This window comes from Lipophrys pholis, assembly GCF_963383615.2.
Source record: "Lipophrys pholis genome assembly, chromosome: 16".
NCBI classification, from domain to species: Eukaryota; Metazoa; Chordata; class Actinopteri; order Blenniiformes; family Blenniidae; genus Lipophrys; species Lipophrys pholis.
Window position 1 is genome coordinate 20,361,286 of NC_137634.1, and position 15,648 is coordinate 20,376,933.

Below are 15,648 nucleotides of genomic sequence, written 5' to 3' on the forward strand. Positions count from 1 at the left end.
AAAAGAAGAAGTTCCAAAAGCTGCATCCAGTTGAGGTATCTGTTGTGTACATGGCGGACTGCCTTGCGTGTGAAAACAGGCTGCACGTTTCAGCCTGAAGCTGCGATCGATGCTCTCCGACTCCAACCGGCGACGTCTGTCTCTGCTCACTGAAGTATTCCAGCGCAAGTCGTCAGACCTCTGCCCTCTTGGTGAGAGCCGCACCGATGAAGAGACAGCTGGACGACTGCCTGGCTGCGTGTGGACATCGTGCACGTGGTGCGCTGAGTGCATCGGAGTGAAACCGTGGATCAGGACAACTGCAGCCAGCTCAGGTCGTCTGATCTGTTCGGAGGAGACCCAACGGCAGTGTTTAGACGGTGTGTGACTCCACATGTGGGTCAGGCGTTATAACAAGTAGTTAAAACCAGATACACATACTGGGCCTCCGCTTTAGTGATAATGTTTCCTGTTACGAGCCTCTCAGCGACAGCAGACACTGCTGGATCGTAGTTTAGACCCGCTGCTGCTATGACTTGATCATTCCTATAATTTTGAAACAAAAAAACACACATTTGGACTAAGTGACTCACATTTTTTTCTGATTACAAAGTGTTGTTATTTTCCAACAGCAGAATGTTTCCTCAACTTACTTGATGTACAATGCCAGGAATTTCTTGTCCTCAAACTTGCCTTTCATTACAATCTCAGTGTATCCCTCCCCGTAGCCTGCACACAAAACATTAGTAACATCAGACGAGGGGGGAAATCAGGAATTCTTCATGCTGGCTTCCAAAACATGTAATATGAGCATACCAGGAATAACTGAGCAGCCTGAGTAATGAAGGCCATCATTAAAAGACAAACATATGAGGGAACATCACGGGGTGTGTGTGTGTGTGTGTGTGTGTGTGTGTGTGTGTGTGTGTGTGTGTGTGTGTGTGTGTGTGTGTGTGTGTGTGTGTGCGTGTGCGCGCACCCACCGGCGTATCGGATGGTTTTACCCAGTAGGACGGTCCAGTAAAAAGGAACAGAGTTGAGTTCAGTCGCTTTGTTCAGCATGTTCAGCGCAACGACCCTCCCTAAAACACACAAAAAAACTTTTACGAGAAATAAAACCGAAAGACAGAAACGAGAAGTTTCATTTCAGGAACAGAAACTGGTAATCATGTAAATCTTTCTTTGAAATGGTTTTGTTGTCATTTCTCTGGAATTTGCACACCAGCAAGAACCGAAAAAATGTCCATAAGTCACCAAGAGAGCTTAAAAAAACTCGGGGGGGGGGGGGGGGGGGGGGGGGGGGGGGGGGGTAACATAAAGACCAACAAAGTAAAACAGAAAAAAGACAGATTGAGTTTAGATAGGCGTATCAGTGACATCTAGTCATTTATCCTCCTTGACCTTACTGCCACAGCTGGAATATGAGCTCTGGATTTAACCCAATGTGGCATTTCATCAGTATAATTAAAACATATTTGTCAAATCCTATATCACCCACAAACTCTTAGAGTCACAGTGTAAAACAAATGAAGCACCTGGAACATCCTGCAGAAAGACAAATCATTTTTTTATTTCCAGCTCTGTAAAGAAATGTAGAAAATCAAAGTGTGTGAAGCAAGGCAGTGAAATAAAATCTATGTATACAAATCTGACTGGAACAGATTAAAAGAGTATTTACATTAAAGTTACACTGAAAAAATAAAATAGTTGGAACTAGTTGGAGCAACTTCATTGAATTAAATTGGTAATGTGTAAATGAATCAAGCTCTTTGAACTTAATCTAATTAATTGAATTAAGTTTAAAGAAAGTGAATCATTTAGATGTTAACAATTCAATTAAGCTGGCCCAACTATTTTCTGTTTTCATTTTACAAAACCAAAAATCGACATCAAATTAAATAAATTCAAATATCCAACCAAGGCAGCATGACAAAACCACTGCTTAACAAAACGAACACATTTATCAATATCAACTGAACCACATTGAAAAAATAATCAATTTCACTCATGTGGTCAGCTTCAGGAAAGCTTCTTTACCAACAAAGTGACATGATGATTTATGAAATAAATTAAAAGTACGGAAACAAATAAAGTGTTGTAAGCTAAGCAGTGAAATGAATAGACGGTTTGATGAGAACTGATATAAAATGACAGAACCAGATGAAAAACAATGGATTCCACTGATGCGATCAACCACACTGCATCAGACTCTCCTGCTTATTTGAATATTTAAACAGTTTCCTCTGGAGAGGCAGGTCCGGCGCAGGTTTTATCAGTTAGAAACTGTCATCTTCATGTATGTTCATCTGAGTTCAGCCATTAAGTTCCATCAAATGTCCCGTGAGTTTGTAGTTCATTTGTTTCCCCGTTACCGTGTGTTTGTGCCATCTGCCAGTGTCCGATGTTGACCAGCTGGTTTTTGGCCATGGCCAGTGGGAACGTGGCCAGGTCACCTCCACAGAACACATCCGGGACGTTGGCACGCATGTACTGCAGGAGGAAGGTACAAGCAGGGGGCTGATTACCTGTGCCGGATATATGCACACACTAACACCATCTATCATGTGTTTAACCACACAAAAGGACATAAAGAAGAACACAAGCAGAGTTTGTGCTTCAGCCACAACAAACAAACAGTATTGGGAAATGTTAAAAATGAAGACATAAAAGCAAGTATAACCACAAGAAGTGATCCACACACCTTGTCAACAATCACAAAGTGTTTTGAGTCCATCACTATTTTACTGCCCTGCAGGAACTGCGAGTTTGGGAAGATGCCTGATGGAGGAAAGAGAAAGAAGAGCAGCTCAACAGCTTTTATCTTGAGTTTTCTAGTTCTGCCTTGTCGCTTGGATTTCAGAATGAAACTATGAAAGACTTGAAATAGAAAGACTTCCAGATAATAAAGTCTGTCAACCAGCAACTTTTGTCATTTGTCATACATTAACAGACATATCTGAATGTTTTATAAAGATTCAACTGTATATACTTTTTTCTTTTTACAATCCAGACAAAAATACAAAATATTAATAGGAATCAAAAATCAACATGTTGGAAATACTTACCTTTATGTTACAATACTGGTTTGTCAAAAAATAAAAAAAACAATAAGGAAACTTTTCCCATTGAAGTTTAAATCATATCTGCGCTTCATTTCTACTGAGGTAACGTATCTTTAATTTAGTATACAGGGTGAGTGTAGTTACTACAGTTGATCTGATATATAACTGTGAGCCTTGACAAGCCCGAGCTGTTGTCATAAATACATAAAAAACTAAGCAATCTAAGCCGGTGTCATAGAACGGCTGAACTCTAGTGGCTTTATGAACTGCCCATAGTGGACAATATATGAAAAGACTACAATATCATGCTTTGATCATTTGTTCTGTAATCTAGAAATGTGCTGTACACCGAAAAAAGAGAATAGTTGGACATACTTAAATGATTTGCTTCAATTGGAAACATCTAAATAATAACAATTCTTCAAAGTTAAGTTAATGAATTAGATTTAGTCTGAAGAACTTGATTCATGTAGATGTTTCTAGTGGAAACAAATCAGTTAAGTTGGTTCAACTATTTTCTTTTTTCAGTGTAATCCTGCAATAAAAAGAGCATTAAAAATAAATAAATAAATAAATAAAGAATACCAATGCACAACAGGAGCAACAGTCTCATGGTGGATGAAAATGCAGAAATGTGAATTCTGAAAGGCGTCTCTGTCCCACTTACCAATACCAACAATCAAAACATCAGCTGGGATCACTTTTCCACTTTTAAGCACGACCTCCTTCACCTTGAGAAAGCAAAAGGTTCAAAAAGGTTTATTCAGCTCCCGACTGTCTTTGAGAGTGCAGATACAAAATAATGGTGCTTGCATCGCCCTGGCTCACCTTGCCATCCACACCTTTGACCTCCGTCACGTTGTCGTTCATGTAGAACTTCACGTTTCTCTCTGACAGCATCTGGACAAGACGACAGAGTCTCAGCTGCAAAGTGGCGGCAGGAAAAAGAACCACGAGGACACTATGCAGAACTCACCATCATTGTGAATTTACCAATTTCACGACCCAGTGTGCTTTGGTACGGCAGCTCGCTGCTGCCGATCACTGTGACGCTGGTGGATTTGTCCAGCAAATAGGAGGCCACTTCCATGCCTGGAAAAAAAACAAGTTTCAGTGCAGGTGAATGGACAAAACCAGACACAAGTGTGTCAGAGTACTAAAATGCATCACTAAGTTGTTGTTAGTTAATAGGCACAATTGCTGAGTGAAAAGAAATCAATTGAATGAAGTTACTGAAGATGTTTATTTAAGTTACATCCAGTCAGTGGACTGAGCTCTCTGTGCAGTGATATACACTCAAAGACAAAGATTCACTTCCTGGGTGAGCATCATGAAAGTGAGTGAAAGAAAAAAGAGGTAAAATATTCCTATCAAATTAAATAGGTTGCTTTAGCCAGAAACTAGTTTGTAGCATGGGCCAAATGTAAATGTGTTGTGTCGAGGTCATTCTTTAGTGTTACTGTTACTTAAATCGAAGGGTTGAGTCCGACATGATTTCCAAAGGTTAATTTGACATATTTACTCTTGTATTTAGATTTATTTAACTTTAAGTGCTGAATTAGAATAACAAGGACCTCCTCCTCGGTCTCCCTCTCTCTGTGGTCAATATTTATTTATCAAATATTATTATTATTCATTTATTTGTATTCTAGTCATCCAACAAAATGTTACTCTCTGTTCCCGGCCTATTAAGTCAGTCAATAAAATCTTCCACAGTGCTGTGCCATTTTTCTACTACCTATGTACTATACACAGGCCAAGGAAATGTAAAAACGTGTATTTTTCCCCATTGTAATCACAGTACCAACAAAGGAGGTTCCCACGAGGACCACGTCTGTCCCCGTACAGGCTGCATGGATCCGTCGAGCGTCTTCCGGCGTCTCCAACATCATCACGTTGTCCAGTTTCATGCCAGGTACATCCAGACCTTTTGCTCTGAAGGACAGCCAGGGACTGTTTATATGCAATGCAGTGCAGCGGTGCAGATTAATGACTTTACAGAGTGAAGCTGCGGATTTACTATCTGCACTCAGAAATCTGATTCAAGCCCTTCTTTAGTGGGACACATTTCATTTAAAAAAACAAACCAAAAAAATTAAATTTTTATAAGTCTATCACTTTTAAAAGAAAACTTATATGTTAAATTGTGATGGATCACAATGGACATTAGATCCACGGGCCACCTGTTACCCTAATTTTCATATCCCTTCAATAATTTGGATTGGATGTTTCATACATTTTTAACGCACCTCAACACTTTCTTGTTCAGATTACAGTGAAAATAAACGATCAGTCATATACGGATACAGATGTTACATTTCTACATGCTCACATGAATAGAACTTTGTAAATAATTTTGCTTCTTTACTGCCTGCGAGCCGTGCAGTACCCGATGGTTGTATAATTTGAGCTACATGAGATGTAAACAGGGTAAAGTTACCACTGATGAGGACAGTAGTACCATAAAACTCATATCCAACTCTTCAAAGCTGAATAAACCATCAATTGTGACACTTTTCAGGAATTCATCTCAAGCTTAAATATCTCTCATGGAGATTTACAATCTGCTGTAGCATATTTCCGCCACAAGAGGGCCTCCGTACAAACTGCAAATGTTTGATGTGTTGAGTTTGTGCGTAAATTTGTTAAAAGATCAGCTTTCAAGCTCAAGGCTTTAACATCCACAGCACAAAACCTAGATTGTTGAAAGATGATGGCACATTTAGTGTCCAATTGTTCACATTCAGGATTCAAGGCCACTTGAATAACAACAAATGGTGCAACTTGTGATATATTTTATGCACCATCTCACTTTAATCCGCACATCAGAAAATAAACAAATGCAACAAAGGGTTTTTGAGATTAGCCAGCGTTAGGAGTCATTGTCTTATCACCTGACCACATCACATTACTCCTTGCAGCACTCTACTGCCTCTGAATGTTTGTTGCTTTTATACTTTTCTGTGCTTTTGAATAGAATGAATTTGTTTCATTAGAAAAATGCTCTTTGTTACGATCATTTGAGTTATTATTAAATGTGTTCTCAGAATAAAAAGGTTCAAGGGTTGATTATCATCTTTATCTATCAACCTTCCTTTTCTCAATTGACATGCTTCCAAACACACACACAGAGTATTTTATGTGATTGTACCTGCAGCCTGTTGAGATTAGGAGCTGATCATAACTCTGGACTGAACCATCGTCAAACGTCACCGTCTTCTTGTCCGTGTCTATTGATAGCGCCTGTAATTACAGCAAGGATACAAAACATTTTATCTCGTGGCTTTTTTTTTAACAGTGACACACCATCGATTTCCCAGTGGGGAGCAGATCGATCCCATTAACATTGAATAAAACTCGCCTCTTTCCTGAGCCACACCTCGATGTCATACTCATGGAAAAACTCCATCCTCCTCAGCAGGATGGTTTCACTCTCCACATTCATGACCTGTCAGCAGGAGGCAATGATGACAGTAATATATATGTATATATATATATTCAAAGCAGACGTTCATGCGCCTCGTGCCACACACCTTGCTCAGTCGGGTTTTGTCGTAGGGCAAGAGGTCGTCTCTGGTGGCCATGATGATCCTGCCACCGAAGCGTTCCTGTCGCAGGACCTCAGCGCAGCTCAGTGATGCAGCTCCTGTGTGTGCAGAGTTAGAACTCACTCACGGTGTGTACATATAGAAAAACATTTCTATTCAGTATTCCCTTTAATACTCATCCATGCAAAAATGTAAAGAGCATCTAACTGGGACAGGGCTCTGCAGCCTTCATGGCCAAATCCTCCCAACAAATTTTATTTGGTGGAAATGTTTGGTCAAGAAAACCAAAATCATCCAAAATAATGCTCACTATCTGAAATTATCTGGAAAAGAAAGAAAATCAATCATGACATTAAATAGTCACGATTATTTTTTCTGCTTCTGTAGCTTTTTTTTAACAAACTTCTTTTTTTCATGTGTTGACCTTCGCTTTGTTTGAGCCAATTTAGCCATTTATAGCCGCTCTTCATTTCCTAATGGGTGGAACATCATTAGCCATCAGCCTTTTTGACAGTTCTTTTTAGTAGTTTTAGCTCTTTTAGCTGTTTTTAGCAATTCCAGCTGTTTTTCCTCAACTGTTTTTATCCAGTGTGGTATTCACCTAAACATAAAAATGTTGTATTCATACAGAATCTTCTGGGGGTTTCAGGGGGCCACCATAGAAAGGCTGTATAGCCACTCTTCTTTGCCGCAGGTTGCAGACCTCTGAACTAGGATGAAGTGTTGTGTACTCGCCTCCTCCCAGCAGTATGATGGTGTGATTATCTCCAGGTACTGCTCTTCCCATACTCTTCAGTCTCTTTTCTTGCCTGAGAGTCTGAATCAGAGAAAAGAAAGGAAAATAACAATAAGTTTCACCTACAATGTTTATCTTTGTGCTTTGAAATATTCGTTGGTTGACTGATTGAAAACTATTCAAGATAATGCATCAACACACCTTTTTATTTACAGACACGTACACTTTGCTGTTTTGAATTTCTACCTTTAAAGAAAGAAGAAAAAAACCAACAGAAAGAGACTAATTAATAGGACGGCAGATGTCGTGATGTAGTGACGACGTGTGAGTCTCCCTGGTTTGTACCTTGTGACAAGGTAAACAGTCCATGCCTGGATACTCCTCCATGTCTCCTGTGAGGACGTTGAAACAGGCACCGTGCCACGGGCAGCGCACCCTGTGGCCTGAGAGGATGCCTGGGAACACACACACACACACACACACACACACACACACACACACACACACACACACACACACACACACACACACACACACACACACACACACACACACACACACACACAAGGTGCATCAACAGGCACGTTTTCTTAATGTAACATAGATTATATGACGTCAGTTTTTTTATATTAGACCAGATTTTTGGTGCTCAGGCTCTGATGTACAGTGAAGTGATGATAATCCCTTAATGTACATTCACAGTTAGAATTACCAGTGTTCCCCCTCTTCTTCCCTGTAGCATCAAGCATAGCAGACATGGTGGAGAGAACATTTAGGGGGGCACAGCACGTGCTAAGAGTTAAACCGAGTGATTAAAATGAAGGCTGCAACTGAAACTTGTTTTTTACTTGTTTTATTTATTTGTTTTCTTCATTTATGAGCTTCTTTATTTTTCATGATCAATTTCAATAGGAGGTAGGACATGAATCCTTGTTTCTTTCAAATATCCATCCATCCATCCATCCATCCATCCATCCATCCATCCATCCTCATTACCTACCTTTGCTGAGCGGCGCACCATAGTGTGTACACTGGTTACCTAAGGCACTGTACTTCCCCTCGGTGCGGGTCAACAGCACGCTGTGATGTCCCACTTCAACCTCCATCATTCTGGGATAACACAAAAACACACGTAAATACACACCGGTGAGAAACATGTTGCGACTACTAAAACAATATTCATTTTGAATGAAAGATTTTCTGTGTTGATATTGTGTTGGATCCCTTGTTTTCCTGTCCTCAGTTGTTTTGTCAATCACTGAGCAGCAGAGGTGGAAATAGAGGTGGAAATAGTACAGTTATTTAATTTAACTATATACGATTAACTTCAAGCACTACTGCACAAAGTATTTTACTGTAAAATGCTGAAAAGCATTGCCAATATCAGGCATTCAATTCAGTTTACTACATAGAGCTTATATGCATGGGTTTAAAAATGCACAACAAACATTTGAATATTAATTTAAAATGTAGATTTACTCAGTGGTGACCCATGACTTTAAAAGTAGCCGTGTAGATTAAATAGAGTTTACTTATAGTATAATTCTATTCTTGAAAAAACACTTAATGACAGCGTGGCGAGTGTAATTGAATAATTCCATACAAGCATAGTGTAAAATATTAGCTTTTCAGGTAAATGCACAAGTGACTACAAGAATATGCAGATCAGGAAGATCTAACATGGAGTGATTTAATCTCTGCCGTCATTACCATGCAGCTCGAAGTCTATAATATCAAAGTGGTGGAGCTGTTGATTAATGGCTCATCAGCATTTTGACTGTTTTTTATTTAGCATTAATTATAAGATGCCATTCACTTGAGAAACATATTGTTTGTGTAGGTCAGTGTATTAGAAATGGGTTAGTGGTAACCCTAACCCAATTAACTAACTTGGTAACTAATACTTTTATTAGGTCTTAAGAAGTACACTTTGTACCTCTACTATTGCTTTGACCACTTAAGTACACACTCCCTTTTTACATCAGCAAATGATGTGATAATTGGGTCACAAATACATTCAGATGTGAGTAAAGTGAGTTTGTGTGTAATTGAATGCTCTTTTAAAGTTATTGCAGCGGGCCGCACTGTCTTAGTGACTTTTGCGCCAAAGATCCTTCCTGCTACATTACAACCTGTGTCTCTCAAAGTTTTGGATGTGAATAAATGGGTTGAAATAAAACATCAAGGTTGCCAGGTTGGGAACCTTACTGTCCGTCCTGCAGGTCCGACTCCAGACATACCACCTGGGTCAGCTCCTCTGAGGAGTCCTCTGGGTCCGAGTCCGGCAACTCTCCACGAGCTGAACAAACCAGTTGGATCAGAGCAATTCATCAAATTCCACTGTACATCTCACCATTTACATTTCCTAACAGACACACACACACACACACACACACACACACACACACACACACACACACACACACACACACACACACACACACACACACACACACACAGAGTCAAACTGCTGTGAAGACCCACTGAATCACTCCAGTTACAGTCAGGCTACTCACGTGGTTTGGTCCCGGACATTTCTCTGATTTAACCCTCACAGCACGCAGACACACACACCTCCTCCGCCAACATTAAAGACCAGCCAGTAACTCAGCCGGGTGAGGTTTAGTCCACAGACGGAGGTCACTCTGCTTTCTGCCCTGTCGCTGGATGAATGGAGTCAGTTTCCATGGCAACCTGTCCATCCCCAGCCCACATCCCTTGATCCTGGAGACTGTGTTTATAAAAAAGTGCAAGATTTGGGTCTGATAAGAAAAGCAAAAGCACCCAAAAAAAAAAAAAGGAAACTTTTGTGGCTCCGTTGAATGAGAAGATTTGGTGTTGCTGCTGCTCGTGTACAGCCCCGTTATTGTTCCACAGAAAGGCGGCGGTGGTCTTTTTTTGTTTTGCACAACTGCAGCATAGAGAAAAGCTGACGAGGCTGAACGGCTGAATGGACGAGCGACAAAGCACCACTTACAAAACCAGAAGTGCCTGCGATCGTTCACTCGTCGGTTCAAGTTTCAGCACTAAAGCGCTCAAGGTGAAAGTGAAAAGCAGCCACTTACTCCTGAAAAAGAGTATTGATATTAATGGATCATAAAAATAAACTAACTGGCTCCAAAAAATCCAGATCAAAGGTTGTGAAAATGAACATTCTCACTAGTGACTTAATATTTTAAAAGAAGCCAAGTCGATTGCATAGATTAAGTATGAGTAGAATTACAAATACTTGGAAAAGAATTTCTTACAAAAGCATTATAAATTCCTGTAATATGAGTATTAGTAATGCGTTACATCCCTAAAAACGTCACTGTTACATCATCAGGGACACCAGAGAAATGAGGAATAATGGATCTACTGAGACTGACACAGCAGAGAAAAAATATGTACAGGAGTACACAGCTCAAATGGTTGTATTATCAACTAATGAATTAAAAGAATCTTTTATATATACTGTATATAAATATTTCAAAGTAATTTCAAAGTAAATTAGAATATTTCAAAGTAATTTAGATGAAAATAGCTATACCTTAACCATAGGCTGATCTTGATGGGGGTCCTAACATTGAAAATATATGAATCTTGAAATATTCTAACAATATCCACTGACATCAAATTGATGAAAATTTATTAAAACTGTAACGTTTCAAAAACTTGTTTCAGAACTTCTTTTGTTTAATCTTGCAGAGGTGGAGGAAGAAAACTGTGGTTTATGTTTAAATTAGGTGCATCGAGTTTAAAGATCTGAACTGAACTAAGATAATCAAAACGTGGATTTGTTTTTTCAGTTTAAAGTACTACGTGTGTATTTACAATACAATACAGTTCTGAAATATAAATATACATTTCAAATCTAACATGACACTTTTTAATTTTAAAGTTCTTCCCAGGCTGTATTCTACCTGCAACATTCATTCTCATAATCCACTGAGATTACCTCCAGTCCCTCGCAAACTGGAATTAGGTGAAGTAGCATAAAAGATGTCAGGATGGACAAATAATGAAAAGGTGGGCTTCAGTGAAAATCGTTATATTTCAGACATGATCATTGGTGTTCAATGTAGAAGTTTCTCTTCTCTCCTTCTTGCGATCCTGCCCCAAAGATAAGGTCTGACCTTAAAGTGTTGAAACTCGACTCTTTAACATCACAGTTTACACCTTGTATGCTTTTAATGTAATAAAACGTTATTACAGAGTTCACTTAGTTACTATCTAATTGTTTAGATTTACTTGAGATTTCATATCAAATAATTAGATAATTTATGTAACAGCACCGTCCCCACTAATAGCTATTATTTCACTTTTTGAAGAGTCAATTTTGCTCAATTTTCTCATTGTATGAAAAACGATCCATACAGCAGACACGGATAACTGGACTTTCCTACTTTGCAGCATATCAGCCAATTTAAAAAAAAGAAAGAAACAATGTTGGTCATTTTAAGTAGATTGAACAAAATATAAATATAAATTGAAATTATAATTATTATTATTATTATTATTATTATTATTATTATTATTATTATTATTATTATTATTATTATTATTATTATTATTATTATTATTATTATTAAATTACTCATGGCCGCAAGTTCTTGTGGTTTAACATTTATTTTTTATTGCCCATCATAAAACAGTTAATCATTGATGTTTGGAAATAGTTTAAGGTGTGCTTCATATACTGTTGTATAGGTCTTTTGTATAGAGCTTCAGATTTTTTTCAATCATAGTATTGTGAGTAGAAAGCAAAGTACAAATTTGTGCCGAGTTGGGTGGGATCAGGTACACAGTGATTTTAACCTTATCAGTTGGTCGCCTCAGTCGTTTGTCAGATTGTGTGCGAAAGGGCAACGACTGCCTTCAATTCATTCACTCAGTGTGTTGGATGTGAAGTCACCTCGGGACTCCCAGACCGCTCGTCGGAATCAAACAATGGATGTGACGTCAACCCTCCTGGTCGTGGGAGGATCTGCCTGCTCTTTCAAAGTGCTGAACGCCATCATCAGATCCCTGCCGATACCAGAGGCTGCACACAATAACTCCTGGAAGTGGAGGAACATCAGCACCTCTTTAGCTCACAGCGCTCTCTCGGGAGCGGGGGCTTTGCTATGGTTCGTACAGACACGCAGAGGTCAGAGGTCACAATGTTATTCATTATTGTTTTGATTTGGCTGGATTTGACCTTTCTTTCACTACACAGTTTCTACCTGCAGCCTCAGATGGGGAATGACCTGCTTTACTTCTACTCAGATCTCTCCCACAGACTTGTAGCTGCATCCACTGGTGACACGCACACGCACTCACGCACACACACAGAAAGAGAGCATGTGAACAATGAAGCGTCAGCATCACTCACCTCGGGTTATTTTTTCTTCTCCAGGTTACTTCATCCATGATTTCTTGGACTTGGCCTGGAATAAGCAGTTGAAACAGTCCTGGGAGGTTCTGCTTCACCACTCAATGGTAAAAGTCTACAACTTTACACCCTGCAAGTGTGTGTGTGTGTGTGTGTGTGTGTGTGTGTGTGTGTGTGTGTGTGTGTGTGTGTGTGTGTGTGTGTGTGTGTGTGTGTGTGTGTGTGTGTGTGTGTGTGTGTGTGTGTGTGTGTGTGTGTGTGTGACAGAGAGAGCGAGAGAGAGATAACGTCATTTCATAACATAAGGTTTCTGTGCAGCACATGCAGAAAACATGACGCTTAGTAACTTTACAAAGAAATGCTGCAAAGGCAACAACAAAAGATAGGCAAAAGAAATGTATGTATACAACTGTTTTGTTCACAGTTTTTTTTTTTTATCAATGCACTACTTACATGTGGTTGTAACTTGTTTATAAAACTTAAGTTTTGTGGCATTATTCCTCCACTATCATCAGTGTTTTGCAAGATTCTGTTTCTAATTTCAAACGAAGGCAGATCATTTCCTCAATAATTAAGTAATGCACCTTTTTGCCACATTTTTATTTGAATGTTTAGGAAATTATGTTCTAATTAAGTTTTTCTCCTTCTGTTCTTCTTTGCTGATGTCTAAACAGTGGTGAGGCAGCCAATGAGAGCTCATATGATCTCCAGAGTTACTGTTGCAACGTTGCAAGGCCAATTTGACTTTTGTTATCTGTGCGTGTGTCAAGCTAAGGACAAGGTCCGACGAAGCTGCTCCGTCACGTTTGCTCCACTTTGTGGGTGCAGTGACTCTTGATCGCTGTTTATTTTGAAGTCATTTCTTCGGGTCAAGTCAACAGCAACATATTCAAACAGTATTTGACTTGTCAAATTAAGTTTTGCTTATAAACAAAGTGCACTCAGACTGGATTGTATTGTACTTCTGAGTTTTAACACTAAGCGGACCTTTGACAAGGCTCCTCAGGGGTCATCAACACATACGTCAAGGAGTACTTAACTGATAATTTCTCAATCCAATTTCAGTGATATGCATGTTCCACATATTTTGAGTGAAGCTTCCATTTGTATAGCTTTCTTTATGTGACCCGCAGGCCACAAAGTTCGAAGCCGTCATGCATGCTATCGATGACTTTCTTTCAGGTGATCTCCTGCCTCGGTTTTGCACTGAAGTCCCATGTATGCCTGGGCTTCGCCGTGGTGTCTCTGCTGGTGGAGATCCACTCGGTCTTCCTTCACATCCGGCAGCTGCTCCTCCTGTCGGGACGGAAGAACAGGCCAGGAGGTCAAACCGCAGCCTGTCGGCCCTCTGTCCTCTACAGAACCACCAGCTGGCTCAACTTGGGAACGTAAATATCCCAATTTGGTTTCACCTCCTTTTCACAAGCAAGACTCTGTCTTCATACGTAGTACAACAAAGACTCCATATGACTGAGACGAGGGCAGTTCATCGAAGGCAATACTACAAGTCTGAGCGTCTGTAATTGTATTTCAGACAACTCATGTAGATCTTTAATGTTCCTGTTCTAGTTCATCAAACTTGGGGGCTCAGACCCTCCACAGAGAGGGAAAACCACAAACTGAGTCATCCGTCAACCAATTTTTTATTAATTTACACAAACAGAAGCACACTCATCCTGTTCAGTCAGCTATTTGCTGGAAGAGGCTGGAAGAGCATCAAAAACAGAACCAACTCACTGACAAATTATCCATATCCATGTCCTGTCCTCCCCTGGCTTTCCGCTCTCTGTTTCAGGCTGGCGGTGTTTCGCGTTGGCACACTTTGCTGGATGACCCGCTGGCTGGCTCGTCAGACTGAACATTTGCCCCTTTATGTCCTGATGTTGGGAACAGCTGGCCTGAGCATCATCTCCACCATGAGCCTGGTGCTGTTTTACAGACTGCTCCGAGCAGACATCCTCACAAACACCAGCGACAAGCGCTAGAACCGAGGTCTGCACTCCTCACAGCCTCAAAAGCTATTTTTCTCACTTTACACCAAATAAAACCTCGAAACAAGCAAAGTCACTTCAGCCCTTTATAAGCTTTTTTTTTTTCTAAATGTACCAAAACGGTCGCTTGTGTTGCATTGATGAAATTAAAGGAATGAATATTGTTCTTTTCAGTTTTACTTAAATCTTTTAAAATAAATCTTTAATGTTATATTATTAGGAGTGTTGTTGTCTGCAGAGTGTCTGTGTGTTTTGATCTGCTGAAACTAAACAATTTCCTGTAAAAACATCAATACAATTTGACATTTAGACGCAATTTAGCCATTTTAGCACTTTCAGTTGCCATTTTATCTATTTTAATGTTTTAACTGTTTAACTGTAATAGATATTTTCATCATTTCAGCTGTTTTAACAGTTTAAGCTCTTTTACCATGTTAACTCGTTCTGCCATTGTCGCATTACTTCCACTTAAAGTGGCAATCAATATTTTAGCCATCATTGCTGTTTTGCTCTTTTCTACTGTCATTTTCAACAATGTAGGGTAATTGCTTTGTTTTTTAAAATCAGTTTTGTCATTTTAACTCAAAATATTTGGTCATAGCTGTTAGGTGCACTAGAGGGAGACAACCACTCCATTCAACCCCGATGCCCTGTGCAGAAAATGTCTATTTCTGAGGCACAGAAAACTTTGTTGTTGTTGTTGTTTTTTTCTTAGCAATGAAAATGGTGTTTTTAGAAGTATTGGATTTCCTCCATATACACTGCATGAGATGTTTTCTGTTACTATAGAACTGTTAACTACAAGATTTGTACAATAAACTTCTATCATTACCATATTATCGAACCCAGTTTAATCATGAATTGACCAGTTCTTAGTCAATTGTAAAAACAAAAGAAACACCTCAAATTTAGGAAGAAAAACTGATTAAATCAAGTAATTTTTGCAAATATCTTTTTTTTTTAAAACATTTCACAAAAC

At 39.4% G+C, this 15,648-nt stretch overlaps 2 protein-coding genes across 2 annotated transcripts; one reads left to right on the plus strand and one right to left on the minus strand.

Annotated features, from left to right (window-relative positions):
• Positions 1–245: 245 nt before the first annotated feature.
• Positions 246–9,860, minus strand: LOC308122205 (apoptosis-inducing factor 3-like; the record flags this gene model as incomplete). The annotated part of the gene is made up of 19 exons (XM_080483898.1): positions 246–324; positions 421–525; positions 633–708; positions 963–1,061; positions 2,352–2,469; positions 2,681–2,757; positions 3,709–3,772; positions 3,870–3,941; positions 4,018–4,133; positions 4,846–4,994; positions 6,193–6,284; positions 6,403–6,489; positions 6,575–6,687; positions 7,325–7,406; positions 7,527–7,571; positions 7,671–7,780; positions 8,326–8,435; positions 9,534–9,624; positions 9,842–9,860. 19 exons carry the CDS (start codon positions 9,858–9,860, stop codon positions 291–293), a joined length of 1,659 nt encoding a protein of 552 aa, XP_080340024.1. The 3' UTR covers positions 246–290.
• A 2,394-nt stretch (positions 9,861–12,254) lies between these two features.
• LOC308121878 (TLC domain-containing protein 2-like) lies at positions 12,255–14,663 on the plus strand (the record flags this gene model as incomplete). Its single annotated transcript, XM_080483404.1, has 5 exons — positions 12,255–12,433; positions 12,523–12,605; positions 12,703–12,785; positions 13,861–14,066; positions 14,474–14,663. 5 exons carry the CDS (start codon positions 12,255–12,257, stop codon positions 14,661–14,663), a joined length of 741 nt encoding a protein of 246 aa, XP_080339530.1.
• Between the last annotated feature and the right edge of the window lie 985 nt (positions 14,664–15,648).